General features: G+C 40.7%; 1 protein-coding gene across 2 annotated transcripts in view; it reads right to left on the minus strand.

Moving 5' to 3' along the window:
* Positions 1–840: 840 nt before the first annotated feature.
* Positions 841–13450, minus strand: part of fto (FTO alpha-ketoglutarate dependent dioxygenase) — a 125075-nt gene continuing 112465 nt past the window's right edge. For both annotated transcript variants that reach the window (XM_066713412.1, XM_066713411.1), the window contains 2 exons: positions 2685–2830; positions 841–2063 (listed from right to left, as the gene is read on the minus strand). In XM_066713412.1, the coding sequence (XP_066569509.1) occupies positions 2692–2830 (139 nt within the window). In that variant the 3' untranslated portion in view covers positions 841–2063; positions 2685–2691. The remainder of the gene's footprint in view (positions 2064–2684; positions 2831–13450) is intronic.

Below are 13450 nucleotides of genomic sequence, written 5' to 3' on the forward strand. Positions count from 1 at the left end.
TCTGTAAAAACAGCACGCGGCCTCTGCTGTGCTGGAAGAGCCCATAAAGCTGCGGGATGCGTTGCAATAGGAGAATCACAGAGCAGCTCTCCCTTCCCCCCGGTGTCCGGTGAGCTGAGCTCGCTTCAGATCCTGGTAAAAATAGTCGTAGCGATGCTTGTAAATTCAAGGCTACAGTTTTCAGAGCTGACAATCTGGCAAAGATACAAAAAAGAAAGAAAGAAGAAAAACACTCACAGACACTTGAGCTAATTGGTTTGCGAAGGAAAAAGGCCAAGTACAGTAAATAACTTTAATTCCAATAGATGTCTGCCAATATTTCTTAAAATGTATTTGAATATTAGGAGGTGCTGTGACTGAACAGAACCCCAAGACTATAACTCAGAGGAACCTGAAGAATTTTCTGCAATTCATTATTGTGTTGAAGGAATTGTACAGCATTTCCAGTCTGGATTGCACCGCATATCCCCAATTAAGTGGGCATCCAGGAGAAACCAAATAAAACAAGCACATGCTGGAACTAACTGGGAATAGTCAATGGATATTCACCCTGTGTGATACTTTCTATCGGGGCTACCAGCTGGATACAGCCAACATCTCGCACTCAGCAGTACCTTGAACAGGTAAATCAAATTGCAAGACTGAAAATAAATTTATATTATATATATATATATATATATATATATATATATAATATAAATTTATTTTATATATATATATATATATATATATATATACACGCACACACCAGTTATCTGATAGATAATTGATTCTTCAATGCGCAATGGTTGCATGAATTCTAAAACTGTAAAAAAAATAAGAAAAAACACAAACTGGAAATGACAGCAGAGATTTGGCTTTATTATAATAATTTTAAATGATGATCATGATGTTGACAGTATTGGTTTCATAAACATTCAGCTAAAATCCCACCACTCCTTGATTCATAATGTTTACAAATTACATAAAAAAAAAAAAAACAGCAATACAAAAAAATACATTCATTAAAAAAAATCACAAATGCCTCAAGTACAACACCAAAAAACACAGTTGAAAAGCCATTAAAAATGACAAAACAGATGTAATTATGAAAAGCATGTGTTCTGCATTGGATTTCGTCTACACTGTGGAGATAAGGTTGACTCTTATCACTGTTACACACTGGAAAGAGGTTGCAAGTTTCCCCCGCGAGCACAAACACCTCCCCACATCACCGCTGGCTCATACTCCTGAACACATGCAAGGCGGTGATAGCCACCTAACAGCACAGAAATTAGGGCATTAATCACTAAATAAATAAATGAAGCAAAGACCGCAGCCCACAGGTGATAGTTGCACTCCAGAAAGAACGCTCCTCCACATCATGAAAAGCACAGCCTTCTCTGATTAACCTGCTCAGCATGTATGGTTCCCAGCATTGTCTGTCTGAAATTAAACTTTACAAATACATGACATGTCCACACCAACCCAGAATCCACCTCGGCTATGGATCATCTTCTGATTTAGCTTTTAAAAACATCCCTTCCATATGAACATAGAATGCAATGAGTCGTTTTATCGTATAGACTGAGAACACTGTGGTATCAAAACTCTGATCGGCCACAGAAAACACTTGATTAAAAATACCTTAGATTTAACGAAGTAGAATTAAAAGTACAACAATGTTTAAAAGGTTGATTATGCTTGCATCACGAGGATTAACCAATGGATAGAACATGACATGGATTTTACGACATTGTGAAGTAATCGTGCCAGGTGACCGTGGGTTTTATTTTCATGATTTCATCTGAAGGGGATAAAACAAACAAACAATGCACTACTTGTACCGCCATTCGTTACTCAACTGCTTATCCACAAACTAAACTCGCAGATCTGGCTCAAGGTAAAAAAATTAAATAAAGAAGTGCTGTGTTTGTGTTGGCCTCCATCGCCACAGCCGTGTCCCCGTTGATGGATACTGTCTAAAGGCAAGTGGCGACAGACGATCAGATCCCTATCTTCAGTAATCCATTTAGGCTGACACACGTGCTGCAGGAAACTATTTCACAGCCATTCTTCAAAGCCTGATGAAAACAAAATATACACAAAGTCACCACCTTCTTCAATTTGAAACTAATCAGAGTTTGCTTAGTATTGCCAAGTAATTTATGCCTGCGCTGCGAGAGGAGAACCTGACCTAGGGTCTCCCTGCACTTAGAGGCAGAGGAGGAAGAGCACAGAGAGAGAGAGAACATCCATTACGACAAATGAAAAAAAAAAAGAGTGCAGAAAGATGGTGTTTGTACAGAGGCCAAACTCTAACGGCTCTGATAATTAAACCATATTTATGTGCAAGGGAAAGAACTATTGACCAGACAGACACCATTTATCAAAACTGGGGATCATAAAAATATAGAGGTCTCTGTGCTCAGACATTTGGCCAGCTGTCCAAGTTCTCTTCTCGGGGGCTTGGCAGCGGACAGCCGTGATGTAGGAACTCAAGAGCGGCCACAAATTCCCACACATCAGCAAGACCCCATTAAGGAGAAGAGAGGGGGAAAAAAAGCAAACAAAAATAAATGAATACACCTTTAAGATCAACACCCATTCTGCAGACACAGACATTAAGGTGTGGTAATTCAGAGGTTTATTCCTTTTAAAAGTGTGCCATGGTGTTGTGTGTCCTGTGTGTGCACCCTGTTTACCTGGGTCTCACAGAAGACTCTCCAGAGTTTGTATGATGGTCTTCAGGTCAAAAGGAAGAGGCAGAGAAGGGTCATGGTCACGCCAGTAAGGGTGAAACATGGGAGCTTCGTCAGCGGGCAACGTCTGGGCAAGTCTGGACTGGCACCTAGAGAAGAGAGGTTTATTGAAAATCATGAGACTGAGTCTTCAAGAAATGCAACAGCTAAGTGTGACCTAAACACATGCACTTAAAGAGGACTGGAGTCAAGGATTCAAATGCACCTTGTGTCTTAGAAGTATTTTCATATTTATCTATTTTTAGGTGTAAAGATGAAATTAATCAATGAATTAATCAAGAAATTATAGATATAAACAAATATAAAGCATGCACCAAGAACTTACAGATAATACAATTAATACAAGAATAACCAGATAACCAAGCAGCTACCACCCTGAGTAGCCTAAGTATGCTCTGATTGGAGTGTATCAGTGAGCGAGGGCTGGTGTAACTGTCAGTGCGCGGGCCGTTTGCTTTCACTAAACACAGGCCTTTATCACGGAGAGCACTAGTCCAGTTGTGTATCCCCACCTGATTTATTCCCCCCAATAACCATCACTAACTGTCAACCACACACATCAGAGTGGAGCACATGGCGCAGAAGGCTGTGGGGACTCTGAGCTCAGTTCTTGTTTAGATCTTTCAGAACTGACTCGGAAATCTCCTTTGTACAACAGAAGGCTCAGGAAACACATGAATCAGCCGATAAGCAGTACGGGATTCGATTTGATCCATATAACAATTACTTAAAATGCTGACAGATGGCTTTGTAGCTTTGTAATTTTCTCTTTTATACCTTATTAAAAAAACACAATCCAGATTTGTTTCTATAATATTTAAAAGGGATATATATATATATTGTTTTTTGGGCGAGAAAATATATGCTGTGAAAGCCATCAAATCGTTGTTATTTTATTTGTCTGTTTGTTTGTTTGTATAGAATGATTTCTAACCAAGAACACGCTCGATCCATTCCAGCTTTTCATATGTCGGTTGAGGTCCTGTGTAAAATGGTTGTACGCTGTTTCCCCTGTGTAACCACAGGGTGTCTGAACAGCACCTTGCGGCAGGCAAGATCTTAACTGTCACCATCAATCTGTGCTGCCTGATGGCTAGAGAGGATGACCCCTGACCTGGTAGTGCACTGAAGTGCCTAGCAGGGTGGCAGTGGCCCTTTCCTCAGGAGCGTGAAGGTGATCGCGATGCAAGGACTGCAGATTATTAAAAAGAAACTTTTCTTCACTGACTCTAGCCTTCACAGTGACCCCCCCACTCTCACAGCCCTCGAGAGGTTCCTAATCGTAGTGGGTTGTTAGTGGGTGGGCTGTGTAAATGGCCAGGGGACAGCTAGCTGTTGCTGCAATTTGTGGTTGCACATTTTGTTCAGGCCACTTAATACCCGAGCAGCTCTGCGGCTAAGTGCTGCGTTTCAGCCTCATCTGCCCTCAATCTGTAGTACATTACACTAGGAGGACAGTATTAACATATAACATTCCAATATATCTTCTGCGCTTCAAATCGGGCCCTGATAATAGCATCTGTTAACATGCACTAAGTACTATTATGTAGCACATCACTTCATAAATAATAAGATTAGCCGACCTTGGGGCTTCGGAACGAGTAATGTGTTTAAATGTTCTCATTATTTATTTAGAGCCAGAATTAAAGGAACAGAAGCTGCCCGGGACAATCCGCTTAGCATAAATACTCTCCACCATAATAAAGTGTGCAAATTAACACAAAATAGCTGCTTTTAAAATGTTGGGGTACCTCGTCACACGAGGCATGTTTCAGCATCGCCGTAATTAGGAAATTGACGTCCATGCACAAAATCCATATCAAGAGTTCCCTACATTTGCAAACAGAGTTCAGTTACACAGTACAGTACAGTACAGTACTCCTCATTAGCAGCAGCGGTTTCTTCTCTGCGTTGTATCTAATGAACCGGTCTGTGAGTTTGCTTCCTCAAATCAATGTGCTGCTTTTGAATTCCCTGTCCGACACAATGAGCCACGGGATGACAGACAGATGTCTGGAGAAAAATTGAACTTGTGTCTGGTTCTGCACAAACCCTGACGAGGGGACACAGTGATTGCATTGACTAATGGGAATGCCTTGTTATCCTATGCCGGGGTGAGACACATATACCTTTTTTCTTGTTGCATTGGTCTTACAATTCACTGTAAAAAGCTGCATCTCAATTTGCTCTTAAATCATCTAATTAGATATTACTGTAGCGGTTTAGATACTGTACAGCACACCGAAAGCAAGTTACATATTATGTAAGTGTAATGTCCAGTTCACTACATACACAGACATATATGACATTTACATAAATGTCAAATCTGTATGTGAAAGCCGTGGTTTTACCTCATTGCAAAAGTCTTGACTATTTGCACAGTGTTACTCAAAACTGCTTTAAGAAATAAAAAGAAACAAAATGGGGGATAAAAAACAAGCAAGGCGAAGGCAGTCAAAAAGAGAAAATAAATAAATGAGGATTGAAAATATGAAAAGGAGAAAAAGAAAAGACCCTTCAATATTTCTCAGTCTTAACCATTTAAATAGATTAACCTCACGCAAATACAGGTTAACTATCACATTTGGCATATGATCAAGTCAGATTGGCAATACAATCACTCATTTCAATTTTCAATGAAATCCTATAGCTCAATGATCATCGTAAAATGGTATGCTAATGTGAAAGGTATCTATGCTTCTATCCCCTCTATTCCACCGAGGCTGCTCTGAACACTTACTGTGAACTGCGGCACACTTGCTTTAAGCGAACACTGGTCATGATGCTAAAATTAACCACTTTAGCTAAAGTGAGTGTTAATTATGGACATGCAACCAGTCAATAAAAGGTTAATGTAAAAGTCAAAGGATAAATTCCTTTAAGTATTGCATCATTCCACCGTCTCCATGACTAACATTGCGCTTGGTGTTTTTTCTTTTTTTCTTTCAATCAATACGTTTTACTGTAATGTGCAGGACATTGATTTTGCAGGGGGGGGGGTTGGCCCTCACTTGGTCTGACTACTCTAAAAACATTTTCTGTTGTAAGTAAATACAATTATTAATCTCTTCTTCACTCTGTTTTTTAAGAGGCTTATAATGAATGAAAGCATGGCTGAAGATTACCATCAGGACCTTGCAGCTGCCTGGTGTGTAACTGTCTGCAGCACTCTCACTCGCGAGCTTTCATTAAATGCATTTCGGTTGTTACAGGATGGAAATCTACTTTAATAGACAACATCAGTGCATCCGCCTCTTGTAATTGCTCTGGTAAATGCAGAATCTCAAAATAAAAAAGATAAGGAACCCTTACTACAAAGTACCCAGACAACTCTTAACACATTTAATGTTGTAGGAAGCCATTTATAACAGGTCCAGTACAGGATCGTAGCAAAAGATCCTGTACCTCCCATGTTTGCTTAATATAAATGCGGTATTTGCTGCTGGAAGTGCCTTTGAGCTGATCAGTACTTGTCAATTTTGTAGTGATGCCTAATCATACAGAGTTATGTGACTCTTTACAAGCAATCTTGCAGGTATGCAGATTCTCTACACCTGGATACCTGAAGTGCACACACAGAATGTAATCAGACTAGTCATGCAAAACAGGCACGCATGTATTGAGAAAGGGTGTACCAAACTGGAAGCCATATATCAAAGGCAGACAAGGAAAGAGACTGCCAGCCTTCATGACTCTTACATAAGTGGAACTGTGTCAGTCATAAATGCGACTGAACAATCAGTTTCGGGAACAAAGATTTTGAAAGCTGTTGTATGAAGAACTGCGTTACTTAGTACAATATGGAAACATCAGAACACAAGCTTCCTCTGTGCTTGTAAAACCAGGACAAGAAGTTATGTATGTACTTATGTGTAGGTGTTGGATTGCGCTTTGTATTTTCCCACATCAGAAGTGCTATTGTTTCCAGATTGTGCTGACAATTGAGCAGTTAGTGTGAGGGGATCAAACATGCAACATATGTTCCTTTTATTTTTTTTTAAATCCTTCTAATAAAACCAACATCTGATAAATTCTTTCGTCTAATTAACAGCCTTGAAAAACACAAATACTTTTAAACTTTAATAGGGTTTCCCCCCCTCTCCTCTTCTCTTCTCTCTTCTCAGAGATACCTTTGCGGGTGTGCTTACTCTGCTGCCACATTGAAACGCTGTGAGGTCTTTATAGTTACAGTCTGCGCAGCTCATTAAACCACATGAAACAAATGGGATCGTTTTCATTAAAAGCTGCTAAGACTCTAATTGTAATAAAACAGGGGATCTGTGGGCCGCAGCACATGCAAAAGGCGCCACATGGACCCTGGTCACCTCAACCCTGCTGCATTGGATGCACCACAAAAAGAAGGAAAAAAAAAAAAGAGCTGGACGATGAGAATGCGAGAGACCACAAATTAGGTGCTGTGCCGGGAGCTGTGTGGCAGTCTGGAGCCCTTGGCCGCGTGCAGATACCACACGCAAGCCTGAGCAAAGGTAGCTCCTAAACAGGCTTTATAATTGAAACAATAAAAACAATTACAGTCTAGACATGTGAAAAGGCAATGAAAGCTGCAGAGACCGCACTACCAATCCAGGTGGACATCCATTAGGTTCTTAACAACGTAACAAATTACACAACACCTAGCTCTTCTCCTCGGGCTCCTGTGAGGTATGCAAGCTACAGTTAACTCATAGAAATTAATGACCAGTAACAACGTTTTTAGGCAAGTAGGTTACAAAGAGAGAAGAAACAGGAAAGAAAAAGAAAACATAAACCTTTTTTTATTATTATTCTCAGAACCATTTGTCCATCTGTCAGGGGAGGGAGATGGATTGTACCCACAAGCTTTGCTCCAGAATCAGATTACAGTTAGATTAGAAATGCACATCGTTGTCAGCCTGGGGCCACTGACCCGGCCTGCAGAGCACACGGCCTATATGGTGGGTGTCTTCAGTAAAGGGGATGAGAATGGATTCAAATACTTTATGGAAAAAATGCCATTAGTGCCTCTTTGAAAATATACAAATACGTCATCTAGACTGGAGTCAAATAATAATTAAATAAAACAAGCAAAACTAACAGTTTTGTTTTTGTAGTTTTTCTTACCTATTTAAATAGTATTCTAATCAACATTTCTGTACTACACTATAATGACAACGAGGAATATTACACGCTCGTTCTCTCTCGCTCTCGCTCTCTCTCATATATATATATATATATATATATATCATGTTTGCACAGTTCACACCTGAGTAGTTTAGGGGCATAAATCTTTGCATGGTCAGGAAGAGTGTTATTGCAGGGCTGGGAGCAGTAATTCTTACTCACTAGAAACTGCACGGTGTTGCTGTGAAAACTTGTTGTTTTGTGAACGTTTTGTAAAATGATCCCAATTTGCACCTTCTGGGCACAATCTACTCAGAGCAATAACATCTGTGATGAATGGGCTGCCATGACAGCTATACAGCTACTACCAGGTGACTTCTGACCCTAGTCACATGATAAGGTCAACTGAAACTCATACAATTCCCACCTGTCTGCAGGTAACAATATGGGGGTCAAATAGGGTTGGATAATTATATGTATCTTGCCTTGAATTGCCTAGTTACAAGTTATACTGTTAGCTGCAGGGGTTGTTGAGTTAAATTCCAAAAGCTTTTTCGTGCTAAGCTATGGAACACAGGCATTAAACTATGACATAAAAGGTATACTGTTTCAGAAAGGTATATGTTAACCTGTGTTACAGTTTTGTTAAAAAAAAAAAATTATATATATATAAAATATATACACTCACCTAAAGGATTATTAGGAACACCATACTAATACTGTGTTTGACCCCCTTTCGCCTTCAGAACTGCCTTAATTCTACGTGGCATTGATTCAACAAGGTGCTGAAAGCATTCTTTAGAAATGTTGGCCCATATTGATAGGATAGCATCTTGCAGTTGATGGAGATTTGTGGGATGCACATCCAGGGCACGAAGCTCCCGTTCCACCACATCCCAAAGATGCTCTATTGGGTCTATTGGGGGCCAGTTTAGTACAGTGAACTCATTGTCATGTTCAAGAAACCAATTTGAAATGATTCGACCTTTGTGACATGGTGCATTATCCTGCTGGAAGCAGCCATCAGAGGATGGGTACATGGTGGTCATAAAGGGATGGACATGGTCAAAAACAATGCTCAGGTAGGCCGTGGCATTTAAACGATGCCCAATTGCCACTAAGGGGCCTAAAGTGTGCCAAGAAAACATCCCCCACACCATTACACCACCACCACCAGCCTGCACAGTGGTAACAAGGCATGATGGATCCATGTTCTCATTCTGTTTATGCCAAATTCTGACTCTACCATCTGAATGTCTCAACAGAAATCGAGACTCATCAGACCAGGCAACATTTTTCCAGTCTTCAACTGTCCAATTTTGGTGAGCTTGTGCAAATTGTAGCCTCTTTTTCCTATTTGTAGTGGAGATGAGTGGTACCCGGTGGGGTCTTCTGCTGTTGTAGCCCATCTGCCTCAAGGTTGTACGTGTTGTGGCTTCACAAATGCTTTGCTGCATACCTCGGTTGTAACGAGTGTTTATTTCAGTCAAAGTTGCTCTTCTATCAGCTTGAATCAGTCGGCCCATTCTCCTCTGACTTCTAGCATCAACAAGGCATTTTCGCCCACAGGACTGCCGCATACTGGATGTTTTTCCCTTTTCACACCATTCTTTGTAAACCCTAGAAATGGTTGTGCGTGAAAATCCCAGTAACTGAGCAGATTGTGAAATACTCAGACCGGCCCGTCTGGCACCAACAACCATGCCACGCTCAAAATTGCTTAAATCACCTTTCTTTCCCATTCAGACATTCAGTTTGGAGTTCAGGAGATTGTCTTGACCAGGACCACACCCCTAAATGCATTGAAGCAACTGCCATGTGATTGGTTGGTTAGATAATTGCATTAATGAGAAATTGAACAGGTGTTCCTAATAATCCTTTAGGTGAGTGTATATATATATATATATATATATATATATATATAAGGAAAACAAACAAGTTTAGATGAAATTCCTGTAATTTCTGACAGTCTGGGCAATATTCCTAAGTGAACTGGTTGTGTGCTGTTAATCTTTTTCTTTTATTTTCTGAGCCTGTCTACAGCAGGAAAAGTCCAAATCAGAGCCTGATATACAGTAAATGAACACTGGGCATCATGCTATCAAGACTTCTAATCTTGCCTTTCCTTTGAAATGAATCAGCACTCTGAAACATCTCATATTGCATTTCATATCGCACCCAGTTAATTTAACAACATTTGATCCTGATTGCTCTGTGGATATTTCCTAAAGATGGCCATTTATTACACTGTGATAACAGGACAATGGGGGCTTCAGGAAGGCCAGGCCGGATCCTGAGCAGCTCTCTGGGCACCTGGGGTCTGATGACTTTGGGTTTTGGTTTGGAGGCCTTTTCCATGGAGCTCTGACATCAGAGGTGGGGGAGAGAGGCCCAGGTGGCATGAGCAGTAGAGCCCCCATTCCGCTGCTGTGGAGATGCTGAGGTAGCTCAGCATGTGGATACCAGCCACAGCTCACTAGCTACATCCACCCTGCTGTAGCTGCCAGCTAAGGTGACCCCTTAAGAGGAGCCCATCAAATATAAGCCAATGATCACACTGTGACCCCTGTCAAGCTCCCACCCTCACTGCAGAGGATATGAGACTCCTATAGACTCTGGCAGTCCAGGGCTCCAGAGTGAAGGAGTGCACCGCCCCCACCCCAACACTGCAGGTCGAAACAAGACAACTATCTACCCAGACATGTCGAGAGGAACACAGCTTGTCAAGTCTGAAACATTACCATGACCAATATTTCAAATAAATCATTGAAGATGTCCATTGATTAGAAACTATTCAGAGTGAATGGCATGTCTTCAAATTGAATTCATATTGCACCGCATTGCATTGCTGAATTCTCAGGTCTGTTAATGTTGCACAAATCTTCAAAGTTCTCCCCTCAGAACTACTCTAATGCTTTGAAGTCTTTATTGGGGAAGTAACTTGGAGAGACACAGCTGCTGACAAAAACCCTCCTCTCTGGACCATGAGCTCCTACTCTTCCACACCATTTCTACACCAGCTTTTATAAACTTGTCAATATCTGTAGAGGTCATTGTGAACGGATGGTAAAGAGCAACCCATTCATAACGTCACTTGCTAAAAGCCTTTGGGGAGGAGTGTGTGTGTGTGTGTGTCTGGGGGGGACAACCTTACAGGTCACCTCTACTTTTACACTTATAATAACTATTAATGGACAGCAGAGATCCACCTGCAGTGTGCCACAGAGCCAAGTGCAGTCAGACAGCGTAGGCACCATGTAGCAAAAGATGCAACCCGACAGGACGCCGAAACATTTTCACTCCCAAACTGGAGAAGAGGAGGAGCTCCACTACGGAACAACAGTAACTGTCAGGGCTGTCAATCTCAAGAAAGCTGCAGCCTCCAATACATACATCACATTGTACCTAAATTTAGTGGCAGCAGGTGGAAATAATGATAACGATAATACTCTCAAGTTGACCAGGATGAAGAACTTTGATATTAGGATGCAATAAATTGTCATAACCATTGTAAGCTTCATTGAAAACAGCGGACATTTCATTTTCTTTCTATTTTTTTTTTAATTAACACTATAAATTGTCCTTCCTTGCCCAGAATGCTGTTGCAGGTTGGATTGCTTTATCCAAACCCGGCGTCTCCTACAGCCCGAGTCTCTCAATCAAACCACGCTGTGTTTTAATTGCAGTGCAGTTCTGACGCTGGCACCGCTCAGTTGTTCCGTCTGGAAAACGTTACATTATTCCGAGACCTGCGTGGGGGCACCGCATTGTTTGATTCAATTTAAATTTATTTTCTTATTTATTTTCAGAGAATGACTTCAGGGTACAGCTTTACCGATTAATATCACATAATTAATGAAAACCGATCTTAATAATGTTTGGGTTTTTAAAAAAAGAACAAAGATAAAACAACCATTTTCCCCAATTAAAACAGAAATAGCGCAGTGGGAAATACCCTTAGACAATAAGAAGAAACCGCAACGTACAATAAAGATCCAGACGCACTGAAATATGCAATAAAGTTAATGACGGGTAATTTAAAAGTGATGATATAATTTGCGAATGGGCATGGACTCATTGTGACTCACAGACCAAACAGCTTCTTTAGACCTGAGGTAAGAAATCGCCGCTCTTATTTTTATTTTTTATTTCTCTTTCTTTCTTGGCACATGTTCCTGCACAGCACAGTGTACCACACATCTAAAGGATCCCAAGAAGCCCAGAAAAAGAGACAGCAGCTTGTGAGGGACTGTACCACCTCCTGTGATTTAAAGAGTGTTTCTCCAAACAGGGAATCAAATAACACACTTTCCAAGCGTGATGAGAATATGGAAGCAGACACATCTGCATGAAAAAACAATCAAACTACTCCATATGAAAAAGGTCTGGGTATTCTGCATTTACCACCTAGTAAAGCATATTTGCCACAGGGGTGACTGCTCATTCCCCCATTCTTTTTGGAAGTTGGAACTTAATCATCTTGCTTTTCCTTACAACATAAATCATGCTTTTGACTAATTTTTCAGTGGATGACACAAAGGAACTGCACCCTTCACACATGGGAGTGTTGTCCCTGCTGACAAAAGAGTACATTCAGTGGCATGAAGAACATTTGAACGCCTCTGTACCTGACATTACACCTCGCAGAATCAAACTATTAAGTAGCTTCTGTAATTATATGCTATTGAAATGGTGTGAACATTTAGCAATTTGTTTGAAGCAGAAGGCTGGGCAGACCCTGAGGCAGGACAGTGTGTTCTGTCTTGCCTGGGGGACAGGTGTCCTTTTCTATAGGAAGGAGGAGATGTGTGTGTGTGTGGGGGGGGTGTGTGTTGATTGAGCTAAGAGAACAGACACCTGGCCAAGACTTTCAATCAATCAATCAATCAATGATTTAATCAACTAGTCTATTTTGGTATAGCACAGGTCACCTCAAAGCACTTTATGAAGATAAAACCAACCAACAAACCACCAAAGAAGCAATATCAACATCCTGAGTATCAATAGAAAATATAACACTAATGAGAGAGGATTAAAAAAAACAAAAAAACAAAATCAGAAGCAGATTACATGCGATTCAGACATTAATAACTGTGTAATTACACAATTCGTACCAATCAAAATCTGATATCATGGAGTTACACAGTGTGTGCTGTGAATGTTTCTAGATAGAAATAGCTCAGCTTTAACTAATGCTTTAGGACAATTTGATTATCCCCTTATTCTGTGGTGCAAAAACAACATAGGAACAAGAGCCTAAGGTATATTTACTCGGTTATTAAGCCCAAGTATGAAAATTCAGAAAGGTTTTGGTCGTAAATGCACATGGTGCACACTATGTCAGAGACTCCCTACAGAGGACATCTTGTATCAGAAAAAGACCTGACCTAACCCAGCGTGGCACTAACTACTTAAAACACAGACAAATCCTCCTAAATATCCCAGGGAAAAAACAACACAAAAAAAGACAGACAACGTATCAGGTTTAAATTCTAACTGGTGTCGTTGAAGAGGTCTGTGTTCTTTCTGCATTTGACATGTTCCCTGCTCGCGTTACAGGATTCTTCAAGAGACGACATCATCATTAGCATGCACGCCCTGGGGTCTCC

This window comes from Amia ocellicauda, chromosome 9 (genome assembly GCF_036373705.1).
Source record: "Amia ocellicauda isolate fAmiCal2 chromosome 9, fAmiCal2.hap1, whole genome shotgun sequence".
NCBI lineage: Eukaryota > Metazoa > Chordata > Actinopteri > Amiiformes > Amiidae > Amia > Amia ocellicauda.